This window comes from Tachysurus fulvidraco, chromosome 4, assembly GCF_022655615.1.
Source record: "Tachysurus fulvidraco isolate hzauxx_2018 chromosome 4, HZAU_PFXX_2.0, whole genome shotgun sequence".
Classification (NCBI taxonomy): Eukaryota; Metazoa; Chordata; class Actinopteri; order Siluriformes; family Bagridae; genus Tachysurus; species Tachysurus fulvidraco.
Window position 1 is genome coordinate 21,862,092 of NC_062521.1, and position 24,585 is coordinate 21,886,676.

The window sequence follows — 24,585 nt, forward strand, 5'->3', positions numbered from 1 at the left end:
AAAATATATCTTTATATATTATTTATTTTACATGATTTGTACTGTTATGATTTATTACAGGTCATAAATGTGTATTATTGATGCAGCTACTTCAGCAAGGAATGGCATCCTGTGTTTTACTGACAGTCAAGGATCCTATAATATTAAGGTGTTTTAGGCATTTATAGCATTATTTGGATCAACAGTAAGTGGATTATAGCAGTTTGATTTCTAAACCACAGCAGATTGTTTCCTTATACTTTAATTCTTTCATTGCTTTCTGTATCTGTCACGTTTTTTTATACGCCAAAGCCAAGTTTATACGGCTGCATAAACTAGGAATCTATAAAGGAACCAGGCAGAACCATTGGCACCTCTGATAGGGGACACAATTCCCCAGAGGTTCTAGTTTGTCTATGAATAGAAAGTTCACTCTGCTGACCTAATTATTATGCCAATATATATATATTCATGACTCTTATTACATAATAACCTGTACCAGCAGAGAAAATCTATACTATGATCCCCGAAGTCCTTCCCCATGTTGGCCCTAAGTAGTCAGCTCCACTATTCACTGCACTCAGCTGCCTCTGGCTGCCAGCATTCTGGCTTTGGCGCATTCTCTCTGCATGCTGTCTAAGTGACGGTCAAACATGGCGTAACACTGAGGATCACACCTATCTGAAAAATAAATTTTCATGTCCACACATTATAGTTCTTGCTTTTCATTTGTACTGGTAAGTTTCAAAGTCAGACCAAACAATTCTGGTTCAACATGCTATTTATAAAGGGTTTGATGGAGTCAGGTACAACAGAGCAGAGGCATCACAGATATGTATTCAGGACTGGTAAATAAGGCTGTTGCACTGAATACCAAACTGATAATAGCGTCATGCTGTCTATTTTTAGCCACAGTTAGTTTTTGATATGTACAATTGCCTTCCTATCCTCCAGTGGTGTATATATACTTAGAGAAAGGTGTTCTTCAGAGGTTCCTCAGTGGTTCACTAGCTAGCTAAATGATGTTAGTTTTTGGGCATGTATGACTACACACAAACTTTAAGAGTACCCCCAGTAGGACATCCAGGGTTTCCAAATTTTCTACGATTTTCAGTAGAAACAAGACTAAGCTTGATTTATTAAATAGATGGAATCAGGTGTGGCTGCAGTTTGGTTGGAACCTATACCTGCAGTCACACCGGTTCTCGGTTGATAACAACAATTAGAAGGCTTAGCCTATAAAGGGCGTGTTGTATCCATTAAAAACCACAATGATGTGTGCTGCTGATAGCCAAAAGGCTTGTTTGCTTTTTGCATGAAAAAGTGTTGGCCCCTTTCCTGATTTAATTTTTTGCACGTTTCTCAAACTTTAATGTTTCAGATCATCAAACAAATTTAAATGTTAGTCAGAGATAACACAAGTAAACACAACATGCAGTTTTTAAATGAAGGTTTTTATTATTAAGGGATAACAAAATCCAAACCTACATGGCCCTGTGTGAAAAAGTGCTTGCCCCCTAAACCTAATAACTGGTTGGGCCACCCTTAGCTGCAATCAAGTATTTGTCATAACTTGCAATGAGTCTGTTACAGCGCTGTGGAATTTTGGTCTACTCAGCTTTGCAGAATTGTTGTAATTCAGCCACACTGGATGGTTTTCAAGCATGAAACACCTTTTTAAGGTCATACCACAGCATCTCAATAGGATTCAGGTCAAGACTATGACTAGGCCGCTCCAAAGTCTTCATTTTGTTTTTCTTCAGCAATTCCGAGGTGGAATTGCTGGTGTGTTTTGAATCATTGTCCTGCTGCAGAACTCGAGTTCACTTCAGCTTGAGGTCACGAACAGAAGGCCGCACATTGTCCTTTAGGATTTTTTGGTAGACAGCAGAATTCATGGTTCCATTTATCACAGCAAGTCTTCCAGGTCCTGAAGCAGCAAATCAGCCCCAGACCATCACACTACCACCACCATATTTTACTGTTAGTATGATGTTCTTTTTCTGAAATGCGGTGTTACTTTTACACCAGATGTAATGGGACACATACCTTCCAAAAAGTTCAACTTTTGTCTTGTCAGTCCACAGAGTATTTCCCCAATCTTGGGGATTGTGAAGATGTCTGGCAAAGCTGGGACGAGCCTTTATGTTCTTTTTGTTCAGCAGTGGTTTTTGTCTTGGAACCTGCAGTTCTTTCTTGTTTGCAGGGTCTTTTGTGACATCTTGGATGACATTTGGTGTAATTTTGGTCGGCCGGCCCCTTCTGAGAAGGTTCACCACTGTTCCATGTTTTTGCCATTTGAGGATAATGTGTCTCACTGTGTTTCGCTGGAGTCCCAAAGCTTTAGAAATAGCTTTATAACCTTTTCCAGACTGATAGATCTCAAATACTTACTTTCTCATTTGTTTCTGAATTTCTTTGGATCTCGGCATAATGTGTAGCTTTTGAGGATCTTTTGTTCTATTCCACTTTTGTCAGTAAGGTCTTATTTAAGTGATTTCTTGATTGCGAACATGTGTGGCAGTAATCAGGGTGTGGCTAGAGAACTTAAACTCAGGGCAAACACTTTGTCACACAGGGCCATGTGGGTTTGGATTTTGTTTTCCTTAATAATAAAAACCTTCATTTCCAAACTGCATGTTATGTTTACTTGTGTTATCGCTGACTAAATTTGGTTGATGATCTGAAATGTGTGACAAACGTGCAAAAAAAAAATAAAAAATCAGGAGGGGGCCAACACTTTTTCACATTTTATATATATATCCAGTATATAATGCATATTACAGTACTTATACTTTTGTACTTTTGTTTTGTTGATTGTACGTTTTAAATCTTCATTCTATTTTCATTCTATTCAGCGCTCCTGACTGAAATCAGTTCTTTGCCAAGCATCTAACTTTATCTATCTTTTACCTAAAGTATTGTAGCATTGTGCTTTTACATAACCCTTAGCTTCTGTTAATGTCTTTGTTTTTATTAAAGAATCGTTTGCTCTTAAATTGCTCTTGAATTGTTCTTCTGATGATTTCTGGTTGCTCTTCATGAGCAGCAGATCATATTGTTTACTAGAAAAATAATCTTCTCTTTTTTTCTCCAATACTCATCACTCTTTTTCGCACTTTGATTTGCCATACTATTTTTTCAGTAGGTTAAATTCTTAGAAACCATTCAACTAATGTGTGTATGTGTTTTCCAACTGTTTCACAGGCTCTTCCACCTACCAGTCTGTCCCTCAGTATTTACTGCACCTCAGTGACCATTTTCTTCATCCTCATTAAGATGGTGAACTATCGTCTTCACGTGATGTTCGATGAAGGTGAAATCGTACCTCGAAACAGTGTGTCTGACATCAGCAAAGGTGCAGAAAAAAAGAGTAATGCCTCAGACACCTGTCGTCCAGCCAGCCTGAGGTACGAGAAAACAGCTCTAAATCGATAACTCTTTTTTAAAATTATGGATTAATCTAACACAGTAAGGGTATTATAGCTGGAACAGGCTGAATACTACTCTTCCCATTTAAAATCTACGTGAATGCTGGTGACAGAAGCACTATTTGGGTAAATGTCAGTCATTACATCAGTGGAATAAAAACATTTTTTCCGCCACAGGAAGAGCAGCACAGTACCTGATGGTGTTGCGATGGCAGTATTGACCAGAAATAGGCCAAGTCCAGTTATCCAAGTCACAGTAAAGCAGACTGAAACAGACACTGGACTGATTGGGGTGAGTGGTTTCCTACAGAAGTATGATGCTTTTGGGAAAATATACTTTTGTGCTCAACAATATGTTTATCCTTTAAAAAACTACAGGAGTGCTCAAAAAAGGACTCAAAGAACACAGAGGGTAAGTAATAATCAACCTCACTCAATGAACTTTATTAAACCATAGTGTTCTCAATGACTAAATGTAGACGGTCCCGATTTTATTTTCTCAGGCACTGATGGACTGGTTAGAGGTGACATCCATAACTAAGATGCATTTAATATACACAGTATATAAAATCAACCAAAGACTAGAGCAAGTCGTGTCAATGCGCAGTGTTAAATTTAGATCAGAACTAGCAGCGTTCATTTGAACAAAATGGATTAAAATGTCTTGAACATGTGTCTTTCTAGACAGTTCTGGGTAAATGCATATGACCTAGAAGAGAATCTGTTTTATGTAGTCCCTGTGATGCTATTTGATGAGAGGATAGTTCAATTCAATTCATTGAAAGTTTATTCGTATAGCACTTTTAACAGTAAATATCTTTACAGTGCATCTTTACAGAAATCCAGGTACAATAGATTTATAGTTAGATCTGTAATGAGCAAATTCAGATGTGTCAGTATGAGAGACAATATGAGGAAGGAACCAGATTTAAATGGACCTAAGCCTTTTCTGGGTGTCATTGGATAGTTTATACTATAAACTATATATAACTGCTTATTTGACTGTGTGGCTTTTTCAGGCCAAGATGAAACATCCTCTCAGAAGAAGTGTAAGGAAAGAACGGAGGCTGAGGAAAAACTGACCCCTGAAGATGCATTTAGTCCTAATACTGACCAATCAGCCCCACTCTTACAGTCAGAGCAGAGACAGCCCACCCAAGAGGACACGGCTGATGAAGGCCTGCCGCCTTCTAGAAGCAGTGAAGAGGAGAGGATCCAAGAAGAAGCTGAGAAAGAGACACCTCCACTTACGGACCCCAACAATATTGGTAGCCAGACGTTAGAGGACAATGAGGTTGAGGAGGAAGAAAAGCCTGAGGAGACCTACTGCTCAGATGAAATCTCTGTGGTACTGGTTGACAATTCTGGTTTAGCGACCTGCTTGGATGAGAATGATACAGTAAAGATCATCATCACAATGAGCTGTGACCCTCAAACAGCAGCAGAGCTGGAGGAGTCAGTCAGGATCAGCCTCATGGAGTCAGCTCAATCCCGCCTGGCTCAGCAAGACCAGATGGGGGATTCTCCTGTCAAAATCCCAGTTATAACCTTCGACTCACCTCGAGAGGAGGACGAAAGCTGCGTCAAAGAATATAAAGAAGGGAGAACAATTTCTAATGAATTATCCAATCAGGAACAGTCTGTGGTTCAGGAAATTCAAGAATTAAATGAGCCAGTTTGGTCCCATTCTGCCAATCAGCAAACATTGTCCATTGAACATGAGGTAGAGAATCTCAGTCCAATCACTAATAACAGCTCCTCGGGCATTGATGTGCGTTCCCATCAAGATGAGAGTGAGCACGCTGAGCTGAAGTCAGACACTGATGGATTCTTGCAAATCCCTTCTGGCATGGGGAGGTTTGGTGGAGGAGGAAGGATGCATGCAAGAGGACTTAGCATTGACAGTGGAAGGGACGCTGTCCTGATTGGCCATCGAGCCAAATCCAAGCTGCAGACTATGACCTCATCTAAGTCGGACTTGGAGGATAAGGATGGCCAGTTGCCCAATGAGACTAACTTTGTGGAGTTTGTTTCAATGCTGGAGTCCATTAGCGGTACCAGAAGTGGGGGCAGGAATCAGAGAGAGGATGAGCAGAAGGAGGAGCAGAAAACTAAAACAGATGGTCAGTCTTTAATCTTTTTTTTTTTTTGGGGGGGGGGTGATTGGCATGTTATGAGGCATCTATTATTTGCAAAACAGCAAGGAGAATTTTGGATTTTTAATTTGTATCTGTAAGATGCTGTGTACAGTAATACAGAGACATTTCAATTTGCTTTTTTTTTCAAATTTGCTTTTGCCTTCTGTCCATACTTGATATCAGATATGTCAAAAATGGTATTGGTATTTCTCATACAGCGATTAGCCCTTAATTGTCATCTGGTCCTAACTCCAACAAATCCAAAATGAAGGATAAGTTCATTTGATTGCTTTCACTGGGGCTGTTTTGTTTGTTCAATTTACCAAAGCTGTGCATTATATAAACACAGCATCAGTTTTTATTCACCGTTCCATGACTGAATCTGCGTTCATTCACTTATCTTTATAAAATAAACACTTTCTCATACTCAGGGATGCAGTAGATAAGGAGCCCATTCTGGGAACAGTGGGGTTTTGGCAGTAATATACACCATGGTTTGAAATCCAGCAGTGCACCCTGCACAAGAAAATGCACGGAAACTGGAGAATCCAGAGGAAACCCATATGGATATGAAGAGAACATGAACAGAACAGTTTACATGCTACTTTTAAATTCATAATCTTTAATTTGTTATAGTGCAGACAGAGAACATGCTTGAAATACAAAAACTCAAATAAAAATCATCGTAAAATCACCTTTCAAAACGTATACGTTGTACTGTAGAAAAGCTGTAACCACGGCTAACGATAAAACTCTAGAACGGCTCTGGAAGTTCAAAAAAATAGGCACAAAATCTAAAATGGTTTTTATGTAGAGGTCCTAACTGAGTATTACAGTAATCAATGCATCTACCACAGAAATAGTCCATAGTAAATACTGATTTTGAATTTAATAAGATCTTCAAAATATTAGTATAAATCTAGAAGAAAACTCAGAAAGCTGTTTTATTTCTGAATAAAAATCCATTAGCTGTTGGAGATTATAAAAATCAATTGAATATTTTCCAAAGGAAAGATTTTAAAAAGCTGGGTATGTGCTTTAGTAACTGCTTCAAAATCCTTCAGGATTTCAGAAATTAAAAAAAAATGCAATGAACTGTTATTAACTTTGAAAAATATATACATATTCAGAGCTGTAGATTGACCTCTTAACAGTGATACAAGCAGAAAACACAGACATCACATAGACTTTGCTGATTTAACAGGGCCAAAGTGTTCCACGGTGTACTATCCAAAATGTGTCCTAGATCTAGTTTTGATTCACACGTTTGAAAGCGCCAAATCAGATCATTTATAAAAAAAACATATTGGCATTTAAGCTAATAACCTGATATTAATCAGTGGAAACATACAGTATTCTAGTGCTGTTTTCATCATGTCAGAGTTAATGGACTGCAGTAAATGAATGCATCAGGATTGCTGTGAGGCTGAATGATGCTGAAGCCACTGAGAAGAGCTCCAATAATAATGCCTGTGCTGAGCAGTAACATAGTAGACTTTGATTGGATTTGATATTTACAGTTAGTCGTTCGGCAGATGGTCTTGTCCAGAGTGAATTAACAAAAAATTTGCAGTGTACAAACAAAACTGATAGAATGCCATAGTTGATCTTGCTATAGTTTGATCCACAGCAAGGTCAAATAAAATTTACAGTAGTACATTTTTAACCTTTATCAAAGAAGAATATCCTTGGATATACCACTTAAAGGAAGTGCTGCTTCTTCAGAATCATAATTCAGCTCTATGCAGGATGAAGTGTATTAAGTGCAATTTTCTATAGACATCTACCATGTCATGTAATTTTGAAGAAAAATCATAGCAGCTAGAACAGACTCATAGCAGCACATCTGTATCTATCACATTTAAAATGAAAGAAATGCTCTAGTTTTTAAAATGCACGTTTGCACTGATGGATGATGTTAGAGAGTGCATCAGGAAAGAGTCTGGGTGGATGCACTGGTATTTTCTGCCAGATGTCAGACGGATAAAGTGTCCTTGAGAGGCATCCTCAATGCTGGAGACCTTCATTTACTATACATTTATGGCATTTAAATTGTGACGGTCTTTATCCAGAGCAACTTACATTTTCATTTCATTTTATACAGCTGAGTAATTGAGTTTTAAGGGCTTTGCTCGGGGTGGTTTGGTGGTCCTGGGATTTGGACTCACAACCATCCAATCAGTAATCAAACATCTCAGCCACTAAGCTACCACATCCCCCATATGGTGCCTAGAGAGATCACAACTTTGCACAAACTGAACATCACTTCTGAAATATAGAGTTCATATATTTTGTAATTGTAACATAAATTTAACAATTGTCCATACTGTATCGGTGCCTTTTGATAGGCTAGTGCAAAACACAAAAATACAGGTGTTCCTTTCAACAGTAAATATTCCTACAATTAATGTCAGCTTTTGATAAACCAAAGGCTTAATGTTTTTCCAAGATCCCTTTATTTTAAATAAAGATATTTGGGGACTCATTGCTTTTTTACTTTGATGCTATGATATGAGAGCTGTTTGTTCTTATCAGACCTGGTTCTGTTTCTTATCAGAGGACACTAAAATGGTGGGGAAGATCATAGAAAGCTCAGATGAGGCTGGACAGAAAGGCCCTATAAACCCTCCGAACAGTCTACAGACTACAGACACACTGCATGGCCTTCCAGAGAAACAGATTCCCATCGTCTCTCCAGACAGGTACAATTTACAGAGCTGCAATGCACAAAGATTTGTCTTTATTGTAGTGGCATTTAATAGTAACGATACTATATGTGGGCACTTTTAGTGTATTACTCTATTTCTAAAGTTATGTTCAGTCTTATGGCTGTGAGTTGAATGGTCTTGTAGTATCTGATCGGACAGAAGCAGGTTTTCCACAACCGGGGGTTTTTGCTCTTTCTGGTTTTTGTGTAAAAATGAACAGTAAATTTCAAGAGAGAGGAAAAATTTGTGTTAGGTGTGGGAATGACTGTTTATAGCTGCTATAATGTAAGTGTAATGTAAAATAAATCAAGGCTCTAAATTGATTTGCAGAAGTTCCACAACATTAAATGTAACTATAAATGTTTATATCATAAAAAAAAAAACGTTTATGAATAAATCTAAAATTGTAAATGTTGATAGTTTACTGTACAAAACACATCGGGACATGCTATTTTTTTTTTTTTTTAGAAAATACTAGACTAAATAGATTTCATTTTACATTGGACTGCATCACTCCACCCTGGTGTTATTGATTATTTCCTAAAACAGCACACCGATCCATGCTTTGTTGATTATTATTGATGTCTGTTCAGATATTGAACATTTCAATTCTGTAGTTTAGAAGTGAATCTTAAACATATCCATGTCTGCTGTTTTTATGGTAGTTGAATTTACAGTATATCTGTATCTACCTAGTCTTTCGAGTTAGTTCAAGGATTTAAATGTATTTTGCATCACTTATACGTCAGTCCCAATATTTCTGAAGGAAAATCATGTACAGCACATAAATGTGCAGTTAGCTAGGTAGTAATATCAGCAATATGAAACCAGCCACACATCCACTACACAATAACAAAACCATACTGTTGGACAGCCAATATACAATGCAAAAAAAAAAGTTTTGTCTTCAATCTTTCAGTCCCCAGACAGATAAAGAGAGGGATCCGGACTATGACTCGCTGCCTTCTCAGACATCTCAATCAGAGAGCTCAATGCTACAGGTTATCTGTAGACCAGAAGCAACATCTAAAGAGGAGGCCTACACTTTCCACACAGTGCACAGTAAGTGACGGATAATGAAAAAAATGTGACATTTTTATCATGGCAGAAGTATAAATTATTTGTTTTTATGTCATTTCTGAATGATGAATCAAGTCTTATAGTAAATGGGAAATGTATTTCAGGGGACAGACCTCGAAAGCTGTACAATGAAAGAGCGCTAAATTTACCTCTCGGAGCTGAACTCATCACGGGAAACATATGGTACAGTGAAAAGCCTGGAATATTGTATCAGATTTCGATGAACGGATTTCAAAATTTCAAGGCTAATTTTCACTATATTTGGCCAATTGCTTGCAGCTATATGATTTCAGATCGGCATGTTGACCTATGTGATCATCTTTACCTTTGCTTTTGCTTTATTATTTTCGCTTAGTGATCTCCTTTCCACGTCCTCCAACTCTGAGTGCCAGGATGGGTTAGTGGGTGGGCATCCTGATTGTCCGTTTCAGCGCCGCATCATTCCAGCTCACAGGATTCGGCCAAGGAGGACACACCCTGAGATCTTTCAGGCAATAAAAACTATTATTCCTGCACGTGTTAGACTCATGCGTTAGACCATACATGTACGTGAGGCAGGTGAGACAGATTTTAACAATAATAGCCATAGAGCTAATACAGAGCTGATACTGACCATAGAGCTTATATGAATAGAACATAATAGAATGCCTCTGTTGTGAGTCTACAGTTAATTTGATTACCTGATTTGGTCAATGATTTTGTGTGTGAAAGAAATACCTGTTTGTGTGATAATGTGTAATGGATTTTATGAAATTGATCAGTGTTGTCACTGAATATATCTAGGGAAATTACAGAGCAAGACCCTTAACCCTCAACTGCTCACTTGTATAAATGAGATAAATATAAGCTGTTCTAGAAAAGGGAATCTACCAAATAGTGTAAACGTAATGATAATCATACACTGATTTCAACTTGTATTTTGAGGTTTGTTTGATGTTCTGATATTCCCACATTGTTATTAGTTGACTGTAATATGAGCAGATCGCTCATCAGCGCGCTTCTATTGTTTACTTCAGGAAGAGGATTCTCTTGACGACTCTTCTGACACGACCACTGAGGAGAAGCCGTCCCGGAAGCTCTACTATAAGCTAAAAGTTTTTCCTGGGAAATGGATCAACATCTTGTACGATCGGCTGACTTTAATGGCGCTGTTGGACAGGTCAGAAATGCACTGATGTGTACTTTGTACTGTACATGAACTTGGATGTGAAGCATCTGAGACCAAATTAAGCACTTTCATGATTCATACAGGAATCAGGACTGGAAGGAGAACATGGCTGCTGTGTTTTTAGCGTTCCTGGTTGCTTTTCTGGGCTTTGTGCTACTAAACCAGGGTTGCTTTAAGGACTTCTGGGTTTTCCAGTTTTGTCTCGTCATGGCTAGCTGTCAGTACTCGTTATTAAAGGTAATGCAGATCTCTCTACTACTTATTAACAATAGCATATGACTTTGTTATAGGTTGTTCTAAACTGTTCTTTGTATTTGCAGAGTGTCCAGCCGGACGCTGCATCACCTACTCATGTGAGTTCAGCTGAATCAGAACAACATTAATTATGGCATGCAATGGGGTTCATTTTTTAACTCACCACCTTTTATGAATGTTGTTTTTAGGGGCATAATCAAATTATTGCCTACAGTCGAGCTGCATATTTCTGCATGTTCTGTGGCCTTATTTGGATTCTGGAGTTGAAACTGAAAAGATCAGACCTTCCTGTGTTCACCTTATACGGCATTCCGATTGTCATGTCTGACATGCTCCGATTTGTACAAGACATTTTAATTGGTAAGTATTAGGTATAAAGAGCTGTTTGTTTTATGCACATTGAAGAGTGAGTGCACTGGTGAGTGAGTGAGTGAGTGAGTGAGTGAGTATATGGTCATTGGTTAGAGTGAAAAAGGAGAAACGTTGGCACTCTCTTTTAAAAATGAATTAAGATTGCGATTTGAATGCATTTGTTTATATAGATTAGGAAGCATATGGAGAGCCATTTGATTGTATGACATTTATAGGATAAATAGAAATACTTACTTAAAGTACATTGTTGTGATGTTTGAGGTGTTTAATCAAATGGTGCTCAATTAAACGGAAAAGAAAAAGTATATATATATTTTAAATTGTATTTACATTGTACTTGTGTATATAATAATGTATGCTTACCTTTAATTTTTCCTATGCACCTTTCAGGCTTTACATACTGCTTTCCGATAACCTTCCTCCTCGGTCTGTTCCCACAAATCAACACATTTGTTATTTACATTCTCGAGCAAATTGATATACACTTCTTTGGTGGAACAGGTTTGCAAAACTTTTCTATAATTAGTACAAGTTAGAAACAATGTAATTGGGGTTTGTTTGTCACTGAACTTTTCGTTTCTTCTTAGCTGCAACTGGTCTCCTCTCAGCCGTCTACTGTATAGGGAGGAGTCTGTTGGTGTTAACGTTTCTGTACGGATTCGGTCTCGGTGCACTGAAGGTATGGTTTAGTTTTTAAAACATACTGTGTTACACTACATATACAGGTGATATATGTGAAATGATGGATGAACGAATGAATGAATGAATGAAAAGTGGGGCATGGGTCCATTTGTTGTTCTTACCCATAGCTGATATTTCTTTGGTCAGGAATTAACATATCTGCTCTGATCTTTGTGGGGTGTTGTTTGTGTCTAAAGACCAAAATGGTACTTTTTCTGATTTAAAGTGAAGTTGAAAAATTCCTGTCCCATTTCTTTTAACCCAGTTTTGTGGATGTGACTATCTATGTCACTGTATTTAAATAGATAAATTGGCAATTTTACACAATACATAGAAATAGGAATAAATGGCTCACATCTTAACTGAAGTTCTAAAATGTATGAATCAGCCTTCTAGCTTCTCATTATGCAGTGAATCATATATGTGATAGAATCTGTATAATACTTACTGCACAAGTAATGATATAAGATTAAAACACAACAAGAGGTGATGTATTGGAAAATAATCATAGGCTGGGTAGAACTGATATTGGCTGACACGAAACATTCGTAATTCTTCATTTGAATCAGCTTGTATGTAAAGAGAAACTGCAATAGCAGCTCATATGCACTTACCAACCAACCACGAAACCATGTAAAATGTCATGCAATTCAGACACATGTTTTAGTAGGTCAGTAGTGAAAACATCTGTTATTTAGCCTAGTCCTGTGCACTCAATTCATATAAACATGTCAAAATGACGAGATTTTGACTCCCTTATTGCTGATGTGTGCAGGAACCTTGGAACGAGCAGCACATCCCAGCGCTGTTCTCTGGGTTTTGTGCTCTACTGGTAGCCCTTTCATATCATCTCAGCCGACAAAGCAGTGACCCCTCTGTACTGTTGTAAGAAAACCTTATTTAGATAGTAGATTTATCTGCTAGACTTGTATGTTATTCTTCTCTACAAGAGCCACAAGAGATACATGAGATATCCCACACCTAATTAATAGAGATTATTCTTCTCTGTTCTTCATCTCAGTGCTTTGTTTAAATCCAAATTCATGCCAGCCTTGGGGGAAGATGAGATTGAGGAAGAGCCTTTTGAGGATGAAGATCCTCTTCCAAAAAAGCTCCAGAGCTCAGTGGTAAGGACTGTGTTGCAGATGATGCACTCTTGGAACTCTTTGGGCCCTAGTAGCTTAGTGGATAAGACATTGGGCTAATGATCAGAGTTGTGAGTTCATTAACCCTCAAATGGTCAGATGTATAAATGAGATAAGCTGTTCTGGATAAGGGTGTCTGCCATATGCTGAAAATATAAATGAAATGAATGGTGTGATAGTCTGATCGTGACTTTTTTCTTTTTCTTAGAGACAGATACTGATCTCTGACCTGGCTATGTGTACCGTCGCTTCAGTTTTGACTTTTGCTGTTACTGCCAGTACTGTCTTCCTGTCTTTAAGGGTGAGCCTTTCTGGTTTTAATAAGTGACCCTTTTTTAAAAATCCTAAAATATTTGGACAATAATTAAGCACAAATGACTTATACAAGAATTTTCTCTAGATTGTATTAATGTATGATTCCCAAATCCTAATGCTATACATTTTAGTTTTAAGCAAAAATCAATAACCATCAGCCATTTTTACTGTACACTTCACTAGGTTGTGCATTTGGGATAATTTGAATGGTCAGTTATTGATCAGTTAGTGCTTCATGTCTTAGCAGAAACAAGATCCTTTCCAATATGTTTTGTCCTAGAAGCTCAGAGGCAAAAAATCAGTTTCAGAGATTGTTATTATAGCATATGCATAGGAAATGAGGTTCCTGCATTTCAACTAACATGTCTTATGTTTTAAACGCAGCCCTTTGTCACTATAGTGCTGTATGCTCTGGCAGCAACTGTGGGTTTCGTCACCCACTATATCATCCCTCAGTTACGCAAACATCATCCCTGGTTGTGGATCTCTCGACCAGTGCTTAAGACTAAAGAGTACTCCCAGTTTGAGCCCACAGGTATGTGCTGTCCCTTAATCATGGGTCCAGACATCCACTCCTCAATGTCACTAATATATTTCCTGAATTACAAATAGTATTTTAGTTATTAATAAGATGAGGCTGGGAATGAGGATTAATGTTCGGTGTAATGTTAGTGACACAGTTTAATTGTACTGTCAATAGTTTGTCCCATTTCATGCTGTATGATTACACATTTCCTTGGAAGGTGTATCTCATTAGGGTTGTTTCCACTGTAAGTTCTATGATTGAAAAAGGACCTGGATCAAACAGGCCAAAGTAATACTGGGACTTCCAGATCTAGTTAAGTATTTTCCACCAAATTCAGAGACAAACGAATGATCACAGTAATGACAGGAATAGTGACTACTTATTTGTTTTGTTCATCATTGAACAAAAATGGTTTGGAAATTTCATCATTGGTAAAAACTGCCACTGGTGAATATACGCTTAATTTTAACACACTGCTGACAAAAATGACAAGTCAAAATTATACGTATGTCCATAATAGCAATACAAAACAATCCATAGCACCAGAGTTACTGTTTTTTTTTTTTATTCTGTATTCATCTGGGTCTGACTAAATCAATAACCAAAATAACCATTAGGTTACATTCTTGGACTGGTACAGAAATCTGTAAAACCTACTTGGCCTGTGACCAGTGTGAAAAGCCCAGTTACAGTTTTCTGGGGCAAACGTTTTATAATGTGCAGATGGAAACTTGTGGAATTCATATTTTGAGCATTTGTCATTTGTTCCAGATTTTTACAATGCCATGTTTTAGAGATTCATTTCTTTAAAAGATTAGTATATTTGTAACCTGCGCTACTGTATAGAGAAAGCAATGCTTCATTCTGTGTGTGTGTGTGTGTGTGTGTGTGTGTGTGTGTGTGTGTGTGTGTGTGTGTGTGTGTGTGTGTGTGTGTGTGTGTGTGTGTATCTGATGGATGCATTTCAGAGGATGCTCAGCTGATGTGGTTCGAGCGGCTCTATGTAGGGCTCTTGAGTTTTGAGAAGTATGTTGTTTACCCTGCCATTGTGCTCAGTGCCCTTACTAATGATGGCTTTGCCCTCAGCCACCGGAAAAAGCTGGGTATACAGTAAGTGTCTGTGCAGCTCTGGATTACAAAAAAATCCACACTCAATTTATACAGCACAACATTTTAAAAACGGAAGCTCGTTTGAAATGACCGTGAGTCCTAGTAAAGCAGGAAAGACATTATGACTTTCTCTTTCAATTCACAGTAGAGACATGAAACTAAATATAACAGAATAAATCAGAATAACTTGACTTGGAATGATCACTGTGACCGAATAGATGTTTCAACATATTTCAGGATTCAAATAAGTAAAAAGAGGTTTTAAACATATGAAGACATTTAAATGTATGTATTGTTAGTACCAGTTTGTTAATTCTCTGGTCAGTGACTAGCATTAGCACTTGTCAGCGTTAGTCGTTAGCGCCCGGTCCTGTCCTGATGTCTCTGTGCTTTGCTTGGCTGTGTCTTGCCCCTTCACCTGAGTTTCTCAGGTGTCTGTGTCTCGCTCTAGCTGTGATGTCTTATTGATGACAGTTGCTGGGATGAAGCTTCTGCGCTCGTCCTTCTGCAACCCCAGCTACCAGTTCCTCACGCTCATCTTCACCATCGTTTTCTTCGAGTTCGACTACAGCAGGGCTTCAGAGACCTTCCTGCTCAACTTCTTCCTCATGTCCATAGTCTTCCACAAGGTGAGCTCTGCTTTCTGAGACATTACTGCTTGTATTTCAAATTCATTAATTTATTTTCTACCGCTTATCCAAACTTCTCCAATCGAGGGGAGCCTGTGCCTATCTCAGGTGTCATCGGGCATCAAGGCAGGATACACCCTGGACGGAGTTCCAACCCATCGCAAGGCACACACACACACACTCTCATTCACTCAAGCAATCACACACTATGGACAATTTTCCAGAGATACCAATCAACCTACCATGCATCTTTGGACCGGGGGAGGAAACCGGAGTACCCAGAGGAAACCCCCAAGGCACGGGGAGAACATGCAAACTCCACACACACAAGGCGGAGGTGGGAATCAAACCCCCAACCCTGGAGGTGTGAGGCAAACGTGCTAACCACTAAGCCACCATGCCCCCTGTATTTCAAATTGCTCAAGGAAATCTGACCGTAAGACGTCCTCACAACATCCTTACTCGAAGTGCATTAATATTGTGTCTTAAGCATTACGGTGGATTTCAGACAAGCATGTCTGTTGTTAAAAGTCCGTCTTGTAGAATAGTAACAGCTATCCTCATTGTTGACTGATTCAGCTCAGAATGTGCTTAAAGGCCCAAAATAACAGTGTTTGTTTATTGTCAGATGCTCTGTGTTTTGTCTGCAGCTTTGGGATCTTATGCACAAGCTGCACTTTGTTCTAGTCTACATTGCTCCCTGGCAGATAGCATGGGGCAGCGCCTTTCACGCCTTCGCCCAGCCCTTCGCTGTGCCACGTATCCTTACAGGATGCATGCTGGTATTACTGCATGTAAAAACAACAGTTATCATGTGCATATTTGAGGCTGTATTCAGAGTAGTGTAGTAAAAATTTGACACTGAAATGAACCATACTGGTATACAGACATACAGACTTGAGCACTATTCCAGGCTGTTAGTTTTGAGTAAAATTAAGTTACACCTGTGTCTTACAACAGTGCCCCTGTCTGACAGCTTTATGTAACTACAATATGCAACAATATAGTGTCAGTGTATTAGATATTAAATTGTGTGTGTGTGTGTGTATATATATATATATATATATATATATATATATATATATATATATATATATATATATATATATATGACAAAAAAAACCTTTGTTTACATTTTTTATGCTCTTTTTGGGAACTAAATACAAACACTCATGTTTAAAGGGTTGTTGTTTTCTAAACCCATGTATTTGCCAGATCAGATGCCATTGTCCTGAGCAACTTGCAATGAAATTTTTATCTCATTTTATACAACTGAGGGTTAAAGACCTTACACAGTGGCCAAGTGGCAGCAGCTTGGTTGAGCTGGGATACAAAGTCCCAACCTTCCAATCTGTAGTCCACCACTTTAACCACTAGGCTACCACATCTCATTTCTTCTCTTTAAAAATCGGAGGTATAAACTACACACTTATTTTGCATAACCTGAACAGGGAGCTCATGAAATCATCGTAAGTATGTGTGTATCCTGAATGAATATGTGTTTCTTTTGTTATTCATTCTGATTTACCTTAACAGAGGTGCTCAGATTCTGCTATGCTGTTGGTTCAGACATTAATCACCACCGTCTTTTACACTCCACTGAGCCCGTTTCTGGGCAGTGCCATTTTTATCACATCCTACCCACGTCCTGTCAAGTTTTGGGAGAGAAACTACAAGTAAGAAACTCTTATGAAAACCCTGAAAATGGGTTAATTGAAAAACATCTCTTTGCAGGAGCATTTCTTCCAGATTATATGATAGATAGATAGATAGATAGATAGATAGATAGATAGATAGATAGATAGATAGATAGATAGATAGATAGATAGATAGATAGATAGATAGATAGATAGATAGATCTATGGATGGATAGATGGATCTATGGATCCCTGGATGGATGGACCGATGGACAAATGGATCTATGGGTAGATGGATTAAGCTATGGATGGATGGATTTATGGCTGTATGCATGGATCTGTGGATGGTTGTTTGGATTTATAACTGTATGCATGGATCTATGGACTGATGGATGGCTCTATGGATGGAAGATTGACTTCCACTAGAGGAAATGTTGGAATATCATCAGTTTTCCCACAGTTATGTTATTTAAATAATGCTTATTAATTATATACTGATGTTTCTGATTTGTCATTTTCAGCACAAAACGTATTGACAATTCCAACAGCAGACTGATGTCTCAGATTGACAAGGATACCGGTAAATGTTTACACGCTTTACTTTAGAGCCGATATTGTACACGTGCACATAAGAACAAAGCTCCTGCTCTTGATTCAGCAGATTGCTGACTGATTATATTTAAAATAAAAGCTTTGTTTCATGCCTAGTAAAGCTGTCAAAATAGTGAAAGTACCATGTCCCAGGAGATCGAGTGTATCTTGTGTATGTTTGAATATAATTTCATATATCTAATAATCCTTCATGAGATTGCAGATCTATTTTTTAGATATTTCCAACATGAAGTGGTTTTATTCTTTTGGCAGATTTTTTTTTCTTTCACTTTTTTAGAAACGTGCTTAATAATTGATTTGGTGTCATCTAATTGTTATAAATTTGTATAGAAATTGCTAAGAAATCATTTTCTTCCCTCCAGGCTGTGATGATAATAATTTAAACTCAATCTTTTACGAGTACCTGACACGTTCACTGCAGCACTCTCTGTGTGGGGATCTGCTGCTGGGCCGATGGGGGAACTACAGCACAGGCGACTGTTTCATACTGGCCTCCGATTACCTCAATGCTCTCATCCACCTCATCGAGGTCGGCAACGGACTCGTCACCTTCCAGCTGAGGGGGCTCGAGTTCAGGGGTAAGTAGGTATATAACTTTACAATATGGTGGCTGGATATTTTAAATTAAAAAAAGGATATTTTTAAATGAATATAACAAGAAGCTTACTGTTATTTATAATCAAAACAATGCAAATGTAATTAAGATATTGTTATTGTTTTGTGACTGGAGAGGATTCAGGAGAAATTAGAAATGGAGTAAACATTAGTGTTCATACATACTATAAAGCAGAGATCATTAACAGGTGGACTGCAGTCAGGACAGGAACACGATTTAGAACAAGTGAAACCTTTTCAGAACCATTTAAAGAACCCTTAATGAAACCCATTTAAGTTTATCTCCAGTTGAAGACATAAAATCACTTCCTAATCTATAATAAGTCACTGGTTGTTCCTCTTTTTTCTAACCGATCAGGCACTTACTGTCAGCAGCGGGAGGTTGAGGCCATTACTGAGGGCGTGGAGGAGGATGAGGGCTGTTGCTGCTGTGAACCGGGTCACCTGGCCCACGTCCTCTCATGTAATGCTGCGTTTAATCTGCGCTGGCTTGCTTGGGAGCTCACCACCACCAAGTACGTGCTTCAAAGCTACAGCATCAGTGAGAACAACGCAGCCACAATGCTGCAGCTCTACGACCTTCGCAAACTGCTCATCACCTACTACCTCAAGGTATCACCTGCATCAGACTTAGCCTTAGACCTATTATTTTTTAGTCTGAGTTATCACAACCTTGGGCTGGTTCATAGTATGGTGTATATTATTGGATTCAAACAAACCACATGAATCAAGTTCAGTTTGAAAGTTGTCCATGAGTCACTGACAACATGTCAACTTAGAGTATAATATACTGTATATCTCTTCTAATTCAAAACAGCATGGAATGAAAAAAAGTGTATTGTCAGTTGCCACTGAATAGATTTGAGCATCTAAAGAGGTGTAGAATCTCATTCCTGTCCAAAAACATCATATCATCACAGCCTAAGCTCATGGCACCCAAGTGCTAGACTGGGTGTTGGTGATTGTAATGATCAGATTCACTGTGTAATCAGCAAATGTACTGAATGTTCATACTACAGTTACGTTTTGATCATAACATTGTGTTTACAAAAATCCTGACTGGGTGTTGTGATGTTGACTCATTTGCAATAACAGCACAGTAAGCGTTTGATTTTTCATATCGCACAGCAATTTGCCATTGCTAACTATTCTTGTAATATTAACAAATGGCATGCCATACATTTTTAACCATTTGTAGCTTTCAACAGGTTAGTAAAAAAATGTTACTTAAAACTACAACGTCCAGAGGTGTGAAGTTATAGTGAATAGTGTAAAATGCTGACACTGGAGACTGCTTAAAAAAAGGTAAACAAATGATAAATCTTCTCAGAGAAAAGTACAAAATATCAACAACTACACACATTTTCGCAAGCTGACCAGTCAGAATCAAGAAAAACTGAATAAAGGACTTTAGCTCAGTAGACGTACCATAGAAGCAAGGGAAGCGTAGAGGAATGTTCTATGAGCGATAGCTGATATGATACAAAATAATGTCTATGCCAAATTTTCTGTCTTCAGAGTATCATCTACTATCTGGTGATCAACCCAAAGCTACAGACGTGGCTTAAGGAGCAGTCGATCCATGAGGCCCTGCAGTCCTACAGTAAATGGCACTACATAGAGAGAGACCCAGTGGTGTTCAGCGTTAAGATCGACGAAGACTATGTCCACTGCCTACAAGGCGTCACTAGGGCCAGCTACTGCAACGTCTATCTGGAATGGATACAGTACTGTGCCAGCAAGATGGAACAAGTGAGATACTGTTGTCACAGTATTGTTTAAACTGAAAGATTTAAGTGGCTTTCACACTGGTAGTTTAGTGTAAAACAGAGCAGGGGTCACGAAGAATAATTGGTAATGTGAAAGCTGTCATGCAGACCAAGAAGATCTCTGTAGGTATATCTACCTATAGGCGGTGTGAGTTGGGTTGCACTGGAACTGTGCCACAATTCCTGTGAATATGAGCGCAAACCATACTTACATTATTTTGATCACATTTTATACAACTGAGCAATTGTGGGTTAAGGGCCTTGCTCAGGGGCCCAGCAATGGCAGCCTGGTAGATGTGGGATTTGAACTCCCAACCTTCCGATTGGTAAACAAACACCTTAACCACTAGGCTACCACATCCTAAACTAAACTCCGATTGTGTTCTAGTCAATGAAGACATCATTATATTCCACAACAAGTTTACCATGAGTGGCAAGTGAACATATGCATGCTTGTGATGACATAATAAATGTACAGTATTGAAGTGATTGTGTGTATGTTTTCTCTTCACAGCCAGTGGACTGTGATGAAGATTCTCTGCTTGTCACATTGTGTTTTGCTCTGTCCGTCCTGGGCAGGAGATCTCTAGGCACTGCATCGCATAATATGTCCAACAGGTGTGTTCCTTATCTTATTATGGAAATAGTGGTTTGATAGTTCAGGCATTGGCCTGCTGGTCAAATCCTAGCACTACTCTGCTTATACTGGTGAGTTCTTCAACAAAACCCTTAACCCTCTATCCTTAACATGAATAAAATATTTATTAGCTTGTAAAATATTTTTGCAGTTTTTACAAATGGCCCAGTGTAATACTTCATAATATTTTTATTCAAAGTGGTAATTTTTGTACCTGAGGCCAGTGTGCCATAGACACACAGATTCTTGTGGTGAGAATCTAATATAGGATGAAGAGTTTAATATGCTCCCATTGTTGTTTCTCTCTCAGCTTGGAGTCTTTCTTGTACGGCTTCAGCACTTTGTTTAAAGGAGATTTCCGCATCTCTTCCAAGGACGAGTGGGTCTTCGCTGACATGGACCTGCTCCAGAAGGTGGTTGCACCAGCGATTAGGATGAGCCTCAAACTTCATCAGGTATGAAAATGTGCAGTGCTGCTAGGACAACAGGGAGAAAGAAAATGACATAAAAATAGCCTCCCCTGTTCATAAATCATTATAAATGATTTTATAAGTGGTTACTCAAGTGGTTACGGTGCTGGGTTGTCGATTGTAAGGTTGGGTTTTAAGCCTCTGAACTACCAAACAGTTACTGCTGGGTCCCTGAGCAAGGCTCTTAACCCTCACTGCTCCAGGGGCAGTGTATCATGGCTGACCCTGTGCTCTGACCCCAACTTCTTTAAATGGGTTATGCAAAAATAGCGTCCTCTTCAAATTGTAACAAAAGTATTCATAAAGAATGTATGTAAATCTCTCACATGAAAGAAATTGCTATCATTAATCTTGGCTTAATAATCTACAATATGGCCTAGCTCATTAAGGTTAGGACACGTGTTGACCTGTGCATGATCACAAACACCTCTAAAAATTACTAAGAATGATTGAAAAACTGTAAACCCTTAGTATGTTTTTAGTCCTCATTATGTAAAGTCCTATTTTTCTCAAGTGGAATCATTTAAGTAAAAATATATTAAATGGAAATGGTTAAAACACTTGAGGCAACACTTGAAAGTTCAGCCTAGAGGGATGTGTCAGGTTATCAGCAAACACATTAAACTAGGCAGGGACAAGAATCACACATTAATGCTTGATCATGTCACTTGTAAACACCAGGGGGACATTACAGTAAAGGTCCAGGAGTGTGAACAGGGGAGATGCGATAGACTGCCATCCCCATCAGGGGTGTATTCATGCCTCATGCAAGTGTTCCTGTAACAGAAGCCAGGTCCATTACAGATCTGTAAAAAGGAGCAGTAAATACAGATAAATGTTGTTCTTCTCTCAGTTGCTCCCTGTTTGGTGTCACCACAATGGATCATCTGTCTGCATATTTGATTTGGCTCCGGTTTTTATGCCAGATACCATTCCTGATGCAACCCTCACATTTTATCCATTACGTTGCATTTCCAGCATTTGGCAGATGCCCTTTTTCAAAGTGACTTACATTATCTCATTTTGTTTTATACAACTGAGGGTTAAGGGCCTTGCTCAGGGGCCCAACAGTGGCAGCTTGGTGGACCTGGATCGAACTCACAACCTTCCAACACCTTAACCACTAGGCTACCACATGCCAGGCTTGGAAAAGTTAATACAGAAAAAATAATAAATAAAAATTCATATGTTTTATAATTTAAGTGAATTATAAGCAAGGTATGAAAGCTTTATGAAAAAGGTCTCTCTCTCACAAAATGATGAAACGCTGAAAACAGACCTTGATTAGTTTAATGCATGGTACATTTCTTTGAAAGCAACCTGTAGAAGATCTAGTCATCTTCTAAAAGCAGGATCATTAGTATCCATTGCTGTGCATACGGATGACAGGATCACTTCACGAGTCTGGAGGAGAGCGAGGAGCCGGCCGTGCTGTACGAGGCCATCAGTACTTACAGGAGCTCGCTGGTGATATGTGACGAGAACGACCCGGCATGGAGGAAGGCCGTGCTGTCTAGCAGAGATACGCTGCTGACCCTACGTCACACACTGGACGACGGCAACGATGAGTACAAGATCATCATGCTGTATAAACGCTACCTCAGCTTTAAAGTCATCAAGGTAAGATTTTAATGGAAAATATACCATTTATACAAATCTGCAAATCACAAGTCAAGATGCTCATGAATACTCATTACGCTGCTATTTCTTACGTTTATATTTAATTCAGTAGTTGTTACAAGAAGTCCAATTCATATAAGAAATTAAATTCAATTTAAATAAATAGATAGCAGTGTACAAGTTTCTGTACTGTTACAGATCGCAGGTTATTTATCGTCCCAATCAGGGTATGATTCTGACCGGCTAATTCTAAAGTGCTCTAAAAGCCATTACGCACTTCTCTGTTCCTCTGTCAGATCAATAAAGAGTGTGTGCGTGGGCTATGGGCAGGACAGCAGCAAGAGCTCATCTTCCTGCGTAACCGTAATCCAGAGCGAGGAAGCATCCAGAACTCAAAGCAGGCATTGAGGAACATGATCAACTCGTCATGCGACCAGCCGCTGGGATACCCCATGTTCGTGTCTGCCCTCACCACCTCATACGCAGGAACACACAAGCACACGGGCAGCATCTGGGGCGGCACGCTCAGCCTCCAGGGCATCCGCACGTGGCTCTGCTCCCGGTGGCTCCGGTGGGTCACATTTTCTTCCAGCTGAAATACGATTCAGTGAGCATTTTATTAGTAACTAAGTTATTAAATATAAACAAGTGTGAAATAAAAAGCAATGAATAATAAAAGTAGGTAAAGAAAAATAAAGCCAAGAAATAAATACAATAATTAAACAGTAGTAAAATTAATTCCTTTAGGATTTTATGGTTTTTTTTTTTTTTTTGGTGATTGTTTCATGATTTTTTTTGTAGAAAACTGCTTGAAATGACAAACTTTTAAGCACAGGATACTTCATTTAAACTCCTAATACTATAGACACAAATATCTACGGTAGCTGTACTCCTGTTCGATGCAGGAGAATCAGACGGCTTTGGCTGAATGATTGTTGTGATCATGTCACACGATGGCCCAAATCTACAGAAAATCTGCTGTAATTTTGAACAAATTCCAAGCTTCTCCAGATAAGACAGGGTTAAATTATTGTTAACGTCTGCGGTCGCAAAAACCATGCAATCCTGCACAGACTGTACAGTAGTACGAACGGTTACAAAATGAAGTAATTTCAAGTGAAAATGTGCGGTTCTGCTGACACACTGTTAACATTGTGTGATTTGAGTTGTATGTAATATAAACACAGTGTCACATTTCACTGATATCTCTGCTCTACTCGGTCAGTGTAAGGAAGGACAATCTGACGAGTTGTAACAGTGGCGTGAACATGGAAGACGTGGACTGTGCTGGATCGTCTGTTAGTCAAACTCACAACTCTGTCACCTCCCAAAGCGCCAGCACACACCAGCCGCATCCACGCAGCTCACGCACCCGACACCACAGTACAGGTCAGTGTGTGTCTGTGGATCTGTGTACGGATAAACGATTAGGTCAAAAGCACGTTTCTGTATCCGAGCACTCGGTTTGATTCCTGAGCTCGGGTTGTGTGGAATTTCACAATAAGTACTGTAGGTGAACTGAAACACTAAATTGCTTATAAACACTGATATCCCATCCTTAATATATTCTTGTCTCACACTCAGTGTTCAAGGGATAGACTTCAGCTACAGTATGACCCTGACTAAGATAAAGCACTTACAGTACTGAGGATGAAAGAATGAATGTAAAATGATAGATATAAAAAAAC

General features: G+C 38.8%; 1 protein-coding gene across 1 annotated transcript in view; it reads left to right on the forward strand.

The window, feature by feature from the left end:
* pcnx2 (pecanex 2) overlaps positions 1-24,585 on the forward strand; it is a 30,354-nt gene that overhangs the window by 886 nt on the left and 4,883 nt on the right. The window contains exons 2-32 of the mRNA XM_047813037.1: positions 3,187-3,389; positions 3,588-3,702; positions 3,789-3,822; positions 4,430-5,533; positions 8,106-8,250; positions 9,176-9,318; positions 9,441-9,519; positions 9,692-9,827; positions 10,353-10,495; positions 10,588-10,741; positions 10,825-10,857; positions 10,948-11,119; positions 11,522-11,632; positions 11,719-11,810; positions 12,588-12,697; positions 12,834-12,939; positions 13,166-13,258; positions 13,657-13,807; positions 14,767-14,908; positions 15,360-15,537; positions 16,188-16,296; positions 17,084-17,213; positions 17,696-17,754; positions 18,149-18,364; positions 18,760-19,013; positions 19,920-20,153; positions 20,685-20,788; positions 21,118-21,262; positions 22,667-22,897; positions 23,194-23,468; positions 24,123-24,286. Of these exons, the coding sequence (XP_047668993.1) occupies positions 3,187-3,389; positions 3,588-3,702; positions 3,789-3,822; positions 4,430-5,533; positions 8,106-8,250; positions 9,176-9,318; positions 9,441-9,519; positions 9,692-9,827; positions 10,353-10,495; positions 10,588-10,741; positions 10,825-10,857; positions 10,948-11,119; positions 11,522-11,632; positions 11,719-11,810; positions 12,588-12,697; positions 12,834-12,939; positions 13,166-13,258; positions 13,657-13,807; positions 14,767-14,908; positions 15,360-15,537; positions 16,188-16,296; positions 17,084-17,213; positions 17,696-17,754; positions 18,149-18,364; positions 18,760-19,013; positions 19,920-20,153; positions 20,685-20,788; positions 21,118-21,262; positions 22,667-22,897; positions 23,194-23,468; positions 24,123-24,286 (5,365 nt within the window). The remainder of the gene's footprint in view (positions 1-3,186; positions 3,390-3,587; positions 3,703-3,788; positions 3,823-4,429; positions 5,534-8,105; positions 8,251-9,175; positions 9,319-9,440; positions 9,520-9,691; positions 9,828-10,352; positions 10,496-10,587; positions 10,742-10,824; positions 10,858-10,947; positions 11,120-11,521; positions 11,633-11,718; positions 11,811-12,587; positions 12,698-12,833; positions 12,940-13,165; positions 13,259-13,656; positions 13,808-14,766; positions 14,909-15,359; positions 15,538-16,187; positions 16,297-17,083; positions 17,214-17,695; positions 17,755-18,148; positions 18,365-18,759; positions 19,014-19,919; positions 20,154-20,684; positions 20,789-21,117; positions 21,263-22,666; positions 22,898-23,193; positions 23,469-24,122; positions 24,287-24,585) is intronic.